This window comes from Gracilinanus agilis, chromosome 1 (genome assembly GCF_016433145.1).
Source record: "Gracilinanus agilis isolate LMUSP501 chromosome 1, AgileGrace, whole genome shotgun sequence".
Taxonomy (NCBI): domain Eukaryota; kingdom Metazoa; phylum Chordata; class Mammalia; order Didelphimorphia; family Didelphidae; genus Gracilinanus; species Gracilinanus agilis.
Genome location: NC_058130.1, coordinates 665728277 through 665741434, shown reverse-complemented (window position 1 = coordinate 665741434; position 13158 = coordinate 665728277). Strand labels below are relative to the sequence as shown.

Genomic DNA, 13158 nt, shown 5'->3' with positions numbered 1-13158 from the left:
TCCTCTCCTCTCCTCTCCTCTCCTCTCCTCTCTCCTCTCCTCTCTACTCTCCTATCCTCTCTCCTTTCCTCTCCTCTCTTCTCCTCTCTCCCTTTCTCCTCTCTAACAAACAAAAAGGCCAATATCTACTTTATCTCAAATAGATATTATTCTATCCTAGTAATTCTTTTCTTTGTATTATCTGTCCTTCAGTGCCTTTTTGATTATTTGACTTCAACTTGATTTTAGGGATCTTTTCCTTTATCTTACTGAAGTCATTATTTACACCATTCTCTTGTTTCTCGATCAGTTCATGCAAATCTTCCTATGTTTATCTGAATTTTTTAATGTTAAATAATCTTCAATAACCTTCCACCACATGAACACACCAATTTTTACCCTAGGCATTTACCCAGTTGACAGGTACGCATTTTGCTTTTTGTTCTTTGTTATCATTGCTATGAATATATAACTCATTTTTAATCACAGTCTCTGCTATTTCAAGACTCCCTTATTTCATCTTCACCAGAGTTCTTAAAAAAAGGACCTGGGAATGTTTTCTGCCTGCCTCCTCTTGTATAAAGAAGCTGGGAAATCAGACCTATTTTATAGAGTATTTAATTTAAATCTACACATAGACCTTTGCACTAGAATTAAAATGGAGTTGTATGGATAAAATTTGCTAAGAAAAGGATTAGCAAATGAATACTTTATTAGAGATTCATAACACTTATAAAAGAAGTCTTATTTCATTATAGAGTTTCCAGGACTTTAAAATCATCCAAACATTCTCATTTTTACAGTTTTAAGATGCACAATAAAGTTTTTAAATGCCATAATTTTTGTTCAAGTGTTTGTCACTCATTGCACAAATCTAGTATGCGTTTAATCCAGAAATAAAAGTATTCACAGTAAATATAAGTGTTTAAACTTTGTTCTTAGCCATTTAAAAACAATCCACTTACAAAAGCACCTCCAGAACATTTTACTTCAATAAAACTGTTTGATTGAATGTCACCAAGCACAGAACTCTGAGGTCTTACTGGGAGAGGAGACAACAGAGCCAGATCTAGCCCACTTACTTCATATAATTCTAGCTAAAAGAGGCTACTTCCTTATGGCACAGTTTATAACTTTGTAATATACAATTCATAATACAAATGTGGAGAAGTCATATATATATATAAGTAGGAATGGCAGATTTTCAAAAAGAAGGGAAAGCTTCAGCAAAGACATATGTAGTGTGATATATAAAGAAAGAGGATGGATTTCCATAAGTCATACACACAAATGAGTCACATTACAGCCATGCCTCGTTCACTGTACATGAAACTGACTACAATTTACATGTTGACATTTTAGGGCATTAGGAGAAATATAACTTGCCCTTTGAGCAGCAACTACCCCAAAGCTGCCACCTTTTATGGCTAACCTATGGTTTATAAGGTGGGTTGGCTGTCTTGGCTTAGTATTTATACACTAAAAAATTAAACATATGTGGCACCATTTGGGATGGGATCAGGAAACACACAAAGGGATGAGGGGCATAGGGACCAAATGGTCCCCTTATTTTAAAGGAATTTCTCTTAAGACAGGCTAGAAACACCTTGTTTAGATAACATGGAGAGGGATGTCATATAACTCCTATGGTATTCCCATTCAAGCCTTTAGTTCAGATATTTTGGCACCTTTCCAAAAATAATCAAGGTATATTGTAATCAATATCTGCATGACTCAACCAACAGAGGCTATATAAATATATCTATATACATGTGCATATACATGTGTGTATATAAAATACATGTAGAAACACACAACTATAATCCATGCATGTAATAACACACACATATACACATATGCATGTCTATATATTTATATATGCATGAACACTAGGGTATATGTGAGTATATATGTACATATACATATAAACACATATACACATTTTAAAAAACTAGCTTTTGCACATGTTATCATTTCTAGGGCCATATAAAAGCATTAAGATTTATAGACAGTTTCTTTAAAAATCCATTCAAATTCAGCTTCAGAAAAATTAAAAAAAACTATCAGGAATAAAAGTAAACAATTTTGAAGAATACCACATTCATGTACACATTTACACAATACACTGAAATATATCTTGTGACATAAATAAATGTAAAAGAAAAAAAATACTAAAGGAGCCAGATATTAGTTCCAGTGTTCATCAGTAGATGTGAGAGCTTCAATTAGGGTCAAGAAGAAAGGAAATTCCTTGGATTGCATCAGATAATTGTGGTTCTTTTCATTCATGAGCTTTTCAAGTAACCAAAATAGTGTCTGAAGTGGCTAAGAAGATTCATTGTGTTTCCAAAAGGAAAACCATTGATTGCCTTATATCCAGGAATTATGAAGATAAAGTAATGAGATTGAGTTCTACATATATGGCTTGGGAAACAGGCTTCTTGAGCCACACCTCCTTTGTTCAGGTTTCATAAAATTTCACATACATTGAATTTTATCTATCAAAATCGAGGCCAATATTCTATATCCATTTAGTTTAAAATGTAGCATACAAAAGAAATAAGGTCCAAGGAGAGTCAGTGACTATGTATTTAAGAGATACCACTTAATAGCTAATGATACTCATAATAATAGCTAGCATTTATACAATGGTTTAAGTCTTACAAAGCACTTCAAATATAAGATCTCATTTGATCTTCACAACAACCCTGTGAGATAGGAACTACAAATATTATCTCCATTTTAGAGAAGAGGCAACTGAGGCTCCAATCAGTTCCAAGATTTTCCCCCAGTTGCATTCTTGAAAGTATTGAAGGGGGGATTCTGAACCCAAGACTCTTCAATCTGTCTTGATCTATTATCAAATTTAAAGTGTGGGTGTCTAAGAGTAAGATGCCAACTGAACTGAGATGAGAGGAGCTTCATCGGTTAAAAATAGTTTTTAAAATAAATTCAGTCTAGGATGTAGATGAAAAGCTATTTCATAGAGTGTTTCTATATACAAAAAGACTTTGGAATGTATCACAGCTAAACATGGTACCAAAATTGATCTCACATACAAATACACAAACTAAATTAGAACATGAAGAGCTAATTGATCTGGAGTGTTATGGTCGCCATCTTCGTAAAGCCAGTGCCAGACTGCAACCGTAACAAGCTGTTGTCACAAAGGCAAAAATCTAAGAAAAAGGAAAATTAACACATTAGAACTGGTATTGTGACTTACAAAGCACAGAAACAACTTCATCAGATAGTAAACACTCTGAGGTTCCTCCCCACTAACTGAAAGGTTCAGATTTTCAGCATAAGATTATTAGCATTCTGCAAAACTAATAGCATTACCCTAAATTGGTCGCTACCAATAAACTTTGTTCAAATATTTTTATGTTGATTTTTGTTTTGTTTTTCTCACCTAATGTAAAGTTCTTTGAGGACTAAGATCATGCATGCTTCTGCATATATAAATATTACATAAATAGAGGCAATTTTACCAGAATTTTCTTGCTTGCGATGCTCTTTTAAAAATTTTAAATTAATTTTTCTTCTTTTTCAATGATCAAGTGTTTATTTTTCTCCTTTCTCCCTCCTTCCCTGATTGGGAATAAAGTCCTTAAGCCTTGTAACAAATATGCAGTCAAGGAAAAAAATTCCTTACTATCTACATCGAAAAATATTTCAGTCAGGAATTAGGTAACATTCTTCATCATGAATTATCTTAGAAGTTTTAAAATTTGTGCTGAGTTAACTGACTTACTTGAACAGACCACTTGGAAATGCTTTCCAAAGGCATTTTACAATAAATTTGACTCTGAGTCCAATTTTATTACAGTTTTGACTTTTAGAAGTACTACTCTGCTAATCCTTTAAAATTCTCTTTGTAAATAATTTTCACATTTGTGAATGGTCAAGTGATCAACATTTGCTTATCCTTTGGATTCTTGAATGTCCTTTACAAGGGAGGAAGACATTCCTCCCTTGTAAAGGACATTCAAGAATCCAAATGTCATTCCTCCCTTGTAAACAAACAAACAAACAAATAAACACGCAGCCAATGTTTTGGAAGATTCACTATGAGATGACTTTTGATGTATGTGTGCATGGCTAAGGTAGATTGCAGCTGTCAAAATGGCACATATCAAATTATTTCTCTTAAAAAGGAATATACTGCTCCAGAACTGAACAAAAGCAATCCATATTAATGAATCATCCCGGCTTCTTACCCTCTGTCTAGTACTTAATATGTTCAGGTCAATCCTGTTCTTGGAAACCTTCCCTCAACTTTTCCACCTCTTCAGTTTACCAACTTCTTCCCTTCTAGACACTTAGAAAAGGAACATTCAGTACTTGTCTTGACTTCCTTAACACTTAGTCTCTAATATCCTACAATCTAGCTCAGTGATAGCAAACTTATGGTACATGTGGCAAGGATGGCATGCAGAGCACTCTCTGTGGGCATGTGCACTGCCCACCCCCTTTACCCCCAGAATTCATTACTAGAAAGGCAGAGGGACTTGGGTGAAGGTGCTCCCTTCCCCTTCTCCACCATGTCTGACAAAATATTTTCACATCACCTGGTCCCTCTGCCCAGCAGCACATTGGGAGCACACAGTGGGTAAGGTGGGTGGCTCACAGGAAGCAGAACTGGGGGGAACAGAGCCCTTGGGCCCCTCCCTTTCCCCTCTCTTCACTTGCTGAGGACATTCCTCACTTCACACACCCCTCTACTCAGCAGCCCAATGGGAGCGCTTTCTCCATCTCCTGTGTGGGGTAAGGGAGGGGTGGAGCATGGCACACAGTGTCTAAAAGGTTTGCCATCACTGATCTAGCTTCTGTCCCTACTACTATTGAAGTTATTCTCTCCAAAGTCATAATAACGATACTAATAATTGTTAGCATTTATGTCATGGCTTAGTATTTTCAAAGTGCTTTCCATATTGTTTAATTTAGTTAATTGACATCTACTTGACAAATCCATGAATATTTTCATCTGTTTTCATCTTTCTGGACCTATCTTTATCATTTGATACTATGACCTCCCCTCTCCTTTCTTGGCTTTCATGACATTAATATTTTTAATGTCTTTCTGATTGTTCCTTCCCATATTCTTCACCGTTTCTCATTTTTCTGATTGGTTCCTTCCCATATTCTTCAGCTTTTATCATTTTTCTTTCCTTTTATAACTTGTGATCTCATATACTCTCATAGCTCTAATTGTTATCATTCTACAAATAACTCCCAAATTTATATGTCTGGCCCCAATCTTAGCCCTGAGGCTATAGACCAGTATTTCCAATCAGTTCCTGGATATCTCTACCTGGAGGCTTGTCTCCTGAAACACAACTTTAAAACTGCATTCATTAGTTTCCCTACAATAACTAGTCACCTTCCTAGTTTCATTTTCTGTTCATTGATTCTGTCATCTTCCCAGTAACTTGGGCTTAAAACTTTAGTAATCATTAGTTTATTCCTCTTTCTTGCTATCCACATCTAATCATGCAATTTCTAACTTCCATCTTCTTTTCTACCATCTAATCTCTTTGGGATATAGACCTAAAAGTGGAATTGCTGGGTCAAAAACCAGGCACAGTTTTATGGTCCTCTGGACATGGTTCCAGATTGCTCTCTAGAATGGTTGTATCAGTTCCCAGCTCCACCAACAGTATATTAGTGTTCAGTTTTTTACATCTCCTCCAACATTTATTTTTTTTCCTTTTACATCATTTTAGCCAGTCTGAAAAGTATGAGGTAGTAGCTCAGAGTTGTTTCAATTTGAATTTTTTTAATCAATAGTGATTTGAATCATTTTATGTGACTAAAAATAGTTTTAATTTCATTTGAGAATTGCCTATGAACATTCATATCCTTTAACCATTTGTCAAATGAGAAATGCTTTGTTTTCCTATAAATTTGACTTGGTTATATATTTGAGAAATGAAGGCTTTGTCAGAGAGATTTGCTATAAAATTTTTTTTTCTCAGTTTGTTATTTGTCTTTTCATCTAGGTTGCATTGCTTTCATTTGTGCAGAAACCTTCCAATTTAATGTGGTCAGCTACGTATTTTACATCTCATAATTTTCTCTAGCTCTTGTTTTGACTGAAATTCTTTCTCTTATCCATAGGTCTAAAAGGTAAACTATTTTCTGCTCCACTAATTTTTTTATAGTATTACCTTTTATTTCTAAATCATGTATCCATGTTGATTGTACTTTGGTATATGGAGAGAGCTGCTTGTCTATAACTAATTTCTGTCATAGTTTTTCAATGAAACTTTATTAAAGATTTAACCATTGAATGTACAATTTATATAGACATTCCAATATGACAACACTGGAGCTTCACACTTGGCTGGGTCTATTTGTAAAGTGTTGAAGGTGGGACTGATTCCTGAATTTTCTTTCAATTAATACTTTTTTTCAATTTTTGTCAAAGTGAGTTCTTTTTCCAAAAACTTGGGTCTTTGAGTTTGTCAAACATTAGGTCACTATGGCTATTGCAGGTTGAATGCCTAATTTATCCCATTGTCCTTCCACTCTATTTTATATCTAGCACCAGACTGTTTTGATGTTTCCTGCTTTATAATATAGGTTTGAGATCCAGTAAAACTAGGCCACTTTCCTTTATATTCCTTTCATTAATTCTCTTGATAGTCTAGATACTTTATTCTTCCAGATGAATTTTGTTATTATTTTGTTCTAGTTCTGAGATATTTTTAGATAGTTTGATGATATGGCAGTGAATAAACAAATTTAGAAAGAATTGTCAATTTTATTATTTTGGCTGAGCCTACCCATGAGCAATTCCTGTTTTTCCAATTGTTTAGATATGACTTTATTTGTTTGAAAAGAGTTTTATAGTTGTGAATACTTACTTCCTGAATTTGCTTTGGCAGGTAGATTCTCAGGTATTTTATATTGTATATTGGGTTTTATTGGTAGTATAGACAAATGCTGATGATTTTTGTGGGTTTATTTTATATCCTGCAAACCCAGTTTAAAGGCCTTTATTAACTCTTCACATAGATTATATTAATAGTTTCAAACTGGACTCCCTCTTTTAAGTCTTTTACCAGTGCAATTTGTCCATAACATTTCTTTCTAACCTTTGTAATCAAACCACTCTCCACATTCTAGAAAAATTGGCCTACCATTAGCCATTCTCCAATTTCCTTCTACCCTTTTCTTCCTTGGGAACATTCATGTAGCTCATCCATCCTCTATGTCTAAAATTGTTATCTATCTCTAACTTTATTGAAAATTTTCTCTTCCTTCTAAGTCCAACTCAGATATTACTTTTTCCAGGAAACATTCTTTGATTTCCTTGCACTAGGAGTGACTATTCTCCTTATATCTTTCATGTTTCTGTTTATTCTCCTCTATATGTATCACACTACACATAGTAGGTAGGTTTCTTGATAAATGTCCATTGTTTTTAAGTCATATTAACATTCACTTTATATCTGCCCCATTCTTCTACTAAACCAGTGATTCCCAAAGTTGGCGCCCCCGTCCCCTGGTGGGTGTTGCAGCGATCCATGGGGTACGGTGATTGCCACAAGTGCATTTGGGGGCAGTGAATAACTGTAAGGGGGCAGTGATAGTATGTGACAAGGGGCACTAAATAATATTTTTTTCTGGAAAGGAGGCAGTAGGTCAAAAAAGTTTGGGAACCACTGTACTAAATCATAAATTGTTGGAGAATAAAAATGCCATTTTAAAATGCCTTGCATATGGGGGCAGCTGGGTGGCTCAGTGCATTGAGAGCCAGGCCTAGAGATGAGAGGTCCTAGGTTCAAATCTGGCCTCAGACACTTCCTAGCTGTGTGACCTTGGGCAAGTCACTTGACCCCCAATGCCTACCCTTACCACTCTTCTGCCTTGGAGTATTGACTCCAAGACAGAAGGTAAGGGTTTAAAAAGAAATAAATAACATGCTTTGCATATAACAAGTTCCATGTAAATTTTTTTCTGAAATGAAGACTATTAAAATTTAGAGTCACTGTGATGTATTATCATGTTTAATCATGGCATTTTGTGAATGACTGAACATTTTCTTATTTCATTTTTAGAGAAAAATAATGTTTCCTCCATTTGTAAAAACTGGTTAGAACAAAAACAAGACTTGCAAAAGCATGCAAATTTTGGCATATTCCACAGAAAATATTGCCCATAATTTTTTTGTACACAATTGCTGGTACACAATGATCAAATCATTATTTAACATCGATCCTAATGATTCTTTCATCTTCCTTTTCTACTTGGGGAAAATGCTTTTTCTCCTTGACCTATTCCTCATTCCCAACCAAGTTTTAGAAAATAGTGAGTTTAGTCAATTAGAAAACTGATGTTTTATAGACACATGTTAGTCTACTCTTGGGAAGCAAAACTCATTTCCAAAATACGCTCTCCTTTTAAAGCTTTTACATCCTCAGCTTTGGCTGTCCAGTAATGAATCTCTTTTATGATATTTTTCTTATAGAATAACCCCATATTCTTTATTTGTCAATATTGCATTTTCATGGGCCCAAGTAATGTTTGTGTATGTTGAGGGAGTTAGGGAGGCAGGGAGAGAGGAGAGAAGAAAGAGACAGACAGGCACATTATACTATATATATGTAAAATAGGTGTTACTGAAAATGAATAAAGTTCTAAAATGCCCCTTGTCAATTTGTTTTATAAACAAATTTCTTAAATATTAAATATGGCTCAAACATTCCCCTATTCCTAATATCATGTTGAAAGGGAGCTAAAATTCTGACACAAATCCCATGAGAAGATGACCAAAAAATAAAAACAAATTTTCCTTCCACATCATTTAAATGTCCCTTTCTGGGACTGAGGAATATTAAAGTCCCAAGCATCAGGGATGGGGTATAATTAAAGAGGAAACAGAAAGGGTCATTGACACTTACCGTAGCAGCTACATTTACATTGTACTGGTTGTCATTCAAAAGTGGCTGTACATTCATGGTTACATTGCAGTGTAAGTTGTGCAGGGATGTAGCTGCTGCTTCCAACAGAAAAGCTCCAAAGTAAAAAACGAACACAACAAAATGATAAGCAAAATCCTAAAGGGAAGAATAAAGATGAAATTGAAAAGTTTGTATTAGACATAAGTTCCTATATATGTGCATGAGGACAATTACTTGTGGTTGTCTCTCTTGGTTTTCCCTTACATTATCCCCCTCTCTTTTATAAGAAGTGGAAAGGTCATAAGAAGAAGTCTATTAACAACAAACTAAAAACTGCCCAGAGTATAGGTTTGCCTAAGGTAAGATCAGCTAATGTATTATTTTGAAGCAACAATTTTTACCCTAGATGTTAGAAGGACTTTCAAACATACTTAATTGGCCATAATATAATATATAAAATGCTTTATTTAAATCCACTTGGTTATTATTGCCCTTTGAGGTTAAAATAAGTCTTTTTTTTACAAGTCTTTTTCTTAGAAATTATTCCCATTTTAAATTTTTTTCTTTAACTAGATTTAAATACACTCATACACCTACATCATGTTTACCAAAATCATTCTCCACCCCTCAATTGTAATATAAAATCTACCCCAAAGAAGTATTCATTTTCCACCCTTGTGATAAGATAGTTCTTTATTATATTATTATTATTTTTAAACCCTTACCTTCCATCTTGGAATCAACTGATTCCAAAGCAGAACAACAGTAAGGGCTAGGCAATGGAGCTTTAGTGACTTGCCAGGGTCACACAGTTAGGAAACATCTGAGGCCACATCTGAATCCAGAACCTTCTTTCTCTAAGCTTGGCTCTCAATCCACTGAGCCACTTAGCTGCCTTACCACAGTTCCTTAAGTATTAAATATATCAAGTCTTTACCCCCCCAAAAAATTTATTTCAATTGCTGACTGTGAAAAGAACTTTTCTAGGTATTGGGACAAATAAAATGATTTAAAAGGCTCTGCTTCCTATCTTTATGGGACTTGCAATTCAATAACCATTCTATTTTCAATTCTCAAAAGTCTAATTATGCTATTTTTCAGATGACTAGTAGGAGAAAATATCACTGAAGGTATCTACCAGGCATCTTAAAAAAAGGGGGGGATGGAAATGTGAATTCAAGTTCATATTAAAAAGGAAAACTAAATCACTGTGTTTAGGTTTCTGAAAATGGGTACTTTAGTAGATTATAAAACAAAATAAAATTTAGGGATTTTTTTCAAATGTGGCAAATATGTTGGAGCATCAGAGAATTTCAGAGTTGGCAGAGAACTCAGAAGTCTAGTTCTAGCTATATCGCAACTAAAGCTCTGCTGTCGCATACTTGATAAGTTTAGTCTCTGTTTGAAGACCTCAACTGAAATAAAAAATATGCCCCTTGTGTGGGTAAGATTTTCTACTTTTGGAGAACTCCATTCATAAGTTTTTTGTTTGTTTGTTTTGTTTTTTACTAATATCAAGTCTAATTTTGCATGCTTTTTGACTTCTGTCCATTGCTACCAGTTTTGCCCCCTAGCGAAACTGTGATAGAAGAGTCTAATCTTTCTTATGCACTGCTCTTCAAAATACTGGAAGACAGTTGCCTTCAGCATTACTTCCTTTAAGTCTTCTCTTCTCCACGCAAAACCCCTCTACTTCCTTCAACAAATACAGATTGGGCTTGGACTCAAGGTCCTTTAGCATACTGGTTGCTCTCTTTTAGACTAGGAATTCTTGAAGTGAGGCTTAAGAACTAAAAATAAATTATCTCTATTTCAATGTAATTGGTTACCTTCATATTTTACTTTATGTACTTAAGAAATCTTATTCTGAGGAGTTGATAGGCCAAAGGGATCCTTTACACATACATTCACAGATTTAAGAAGCTTTGCTCTAGGCACCCCCTGGGCCATCACAGCAGAAAATAATTTAGGAGGCCTTTGCCTACCACATGCAGGATGCAGTAATTAAAAGTGATAACCATCTCATAGCTGCTCTATGAAACTTGTTGAACAATAGGAATCTACATAGTATAAGGTATCCATTAATGAGTATTAAAAAGCAGGCTATTTGAACAGAGGCTATTTTCAAAGATACTCTGAATGAGCTAAGAATCACAAAGTAAATGAAAGGAAAATCTTCTAAGTGGGGCAGACATTCAATAAACTCCTCAAGGATTCAAAATCAGGGATCAACTTGTGGTATTTATGCCAAGCATTACAAAACAGTGCTGTATCTATTAAGTCATAAGATTACAGACTATTGTGGTGAAATGGATCTTAAGAGGTCACCCAGTCTAATTCCCTTATTTTGGAATTGAGGAAACTGGGGCCCAGGAAGGGGAAGGACCTGGTTTAAAATCACACAAGTTATATTTTTGAATTGTGACTAGAACTTACATTTTCCGGTTCTTTACCCAATGCTTTATTAGACTAAATTAGTTTTAGGCTCAGCTTTATTTAGTGGGAAGTGCTAATGATTAATAATTTACTTTAAAGTTTAAAAGCTGCTGACCACACATCAATCTTAGGGTTGATGAATACAAGTGTGATTATTCCCATTTTACAGATGAGGACACTAAAACTCATGAGATAATAAATGACTTGCCCCTAGGGTAAGAAGTGGCAAAGTCAGGATGCAAACTTTGGCCTTTTGATTCCAAATTCAGGGTAAAATCTTTTCAATCAGATTGCTTCTTGACAAACATTGCTACAAAACATACACTATTCTTTTTGTATAACATAGGTTAGCTTCCCATTGACTTTTCTGGCCTTCTAATTTACATGATAGATGATAAAGGAATGAAAAAGAAACACATTTTTACAGATTTGTCAAAGAATGAGAGTGAAATGAACTTCTCAAGCCTAGGAAAACTGGCTATCCATCTCCTATGTTTGTACCTTTATACTAGCCATCCTCCAAAAATGGAAATGTACTCCCTCTTTACTTCTACAGTAAAGAATTCTTTATTTCCTCAAGAAGCAGCTCAGGCACAACTTAAAGCTTGAAGCTTTTACTGATTTTTTGCTATCCCAAGTCAATGTACCCTTTCTTTCTTCCCAATTACTTTGTATTTATTCTGGATATAGTTACACTGTATATGTATATGTTTATACACATACATATATACGTGTGTATACATGTATCCCCCCCAAAAAATAAACTCTTTGAAAGCAGTGAAGACTTCATTTTTGGCTTTGTATCTCTAGAACATAAGATAAAGTTGGAACTTGATATTGTTCCTGACTAGTAACTGATGAATTCATGTAAGACTCTTGTCTATATCCTATTATAAATTCTTTACAGTCTTTGTATATGATGGATATGATCCAATCTCATTTCATAAAAATTATAACAGACTCAGGGAGGTTACTTGCTCATGTTTTAAACTCTTGGTTTCAGCTTCCTCAGCTGCAAGTTTTCCATGCATTATATACCTCACTGTAATGTGAGGAAAGCACTTTATTTCTTAAAGCATTATAATAATATCAGTTTTCACAAGCAATTAAAATATTTCCAAGTGGCAACTCCTTTCTTCATGTTAGCTTATTCCTTAGTTCAACAATTACCTCTAAAGTAGCTAGTTATGTATTAAGTCAAGTAGGAATTCTGCAGAAAAGTTATATTCCTCTAAAGTTAAGTTAAACATTCATTATTAAACTGTAAAGGAGCCTCATTCTTCTAGACAAGTTCAATGCCAATATTGGTGATGTCTGAGCAACGAGCACAGATTTCAGGATTGCAATATATTAAAATATTAGAACATAAAAAGATCTACTTGCTCCACAGAACTTGTGAATTGAAAATATTATATTTTTAATTGGCACCTTTCCTGAGTTTTACTACATTAAATCTCAAGACTGAATTTAAAAGACCTCTATACTTGGGCTTAGCTACAAATTACATTCTAGACTATAGTCCTATTTGTTAAGTGTTGCATACATTGGAGAATAAATCGTTTCTTCCTTTAATATCTCCAAGTCTAGTTTCTATTCCTGAATCAAACCCATCACAAGTAGAAAAAAACACACAAGGCTGAATTTGCATAAGTTTTAGGTATGTTTTGAATATAAATTACACATGATTTTCATAGGTTATGGGTATAGTTTGTCTCTCCCATTGTAAATGTGGTTTGAGAATGGAATTCTGAGGCATTATAAGATATAGGAATGAACATCAGTTTTAGTATCATATAACAGTTGTGTAATTTTGCATGACTTCATATATCTAATG

At 34.4% G+C, this 13158-nt stretch overlaps 1 protein-coding gene across 1 annotated transcript in view; it reads right to left on the bottom strand.

Annotated features, from left to right (window-relative positions):
* Positions 1–3086: 3086 nt before the first annotated feature.
* The window catches only part of MAL2 (mal, T cell differentiation protein 2), a 29947-nt gene continuing 19875 nt past the window's right edge, over positions 3087–13158 (bottom strand). Inside the window, exons 3-4 of the mRNA XM_044658271.1 lie at positions 8889–9044; positions 3087–3158 (exon numbers count right to left, since the gene is read on the bottom strand). Coding sequence (XP_044514206.1) covers positions 3087–3158; positions 8889–9044 — 228 coding nt within the window. The remainder of the gene's footprint in view (positions 3159–8888; positions 9045–13158) is intronic.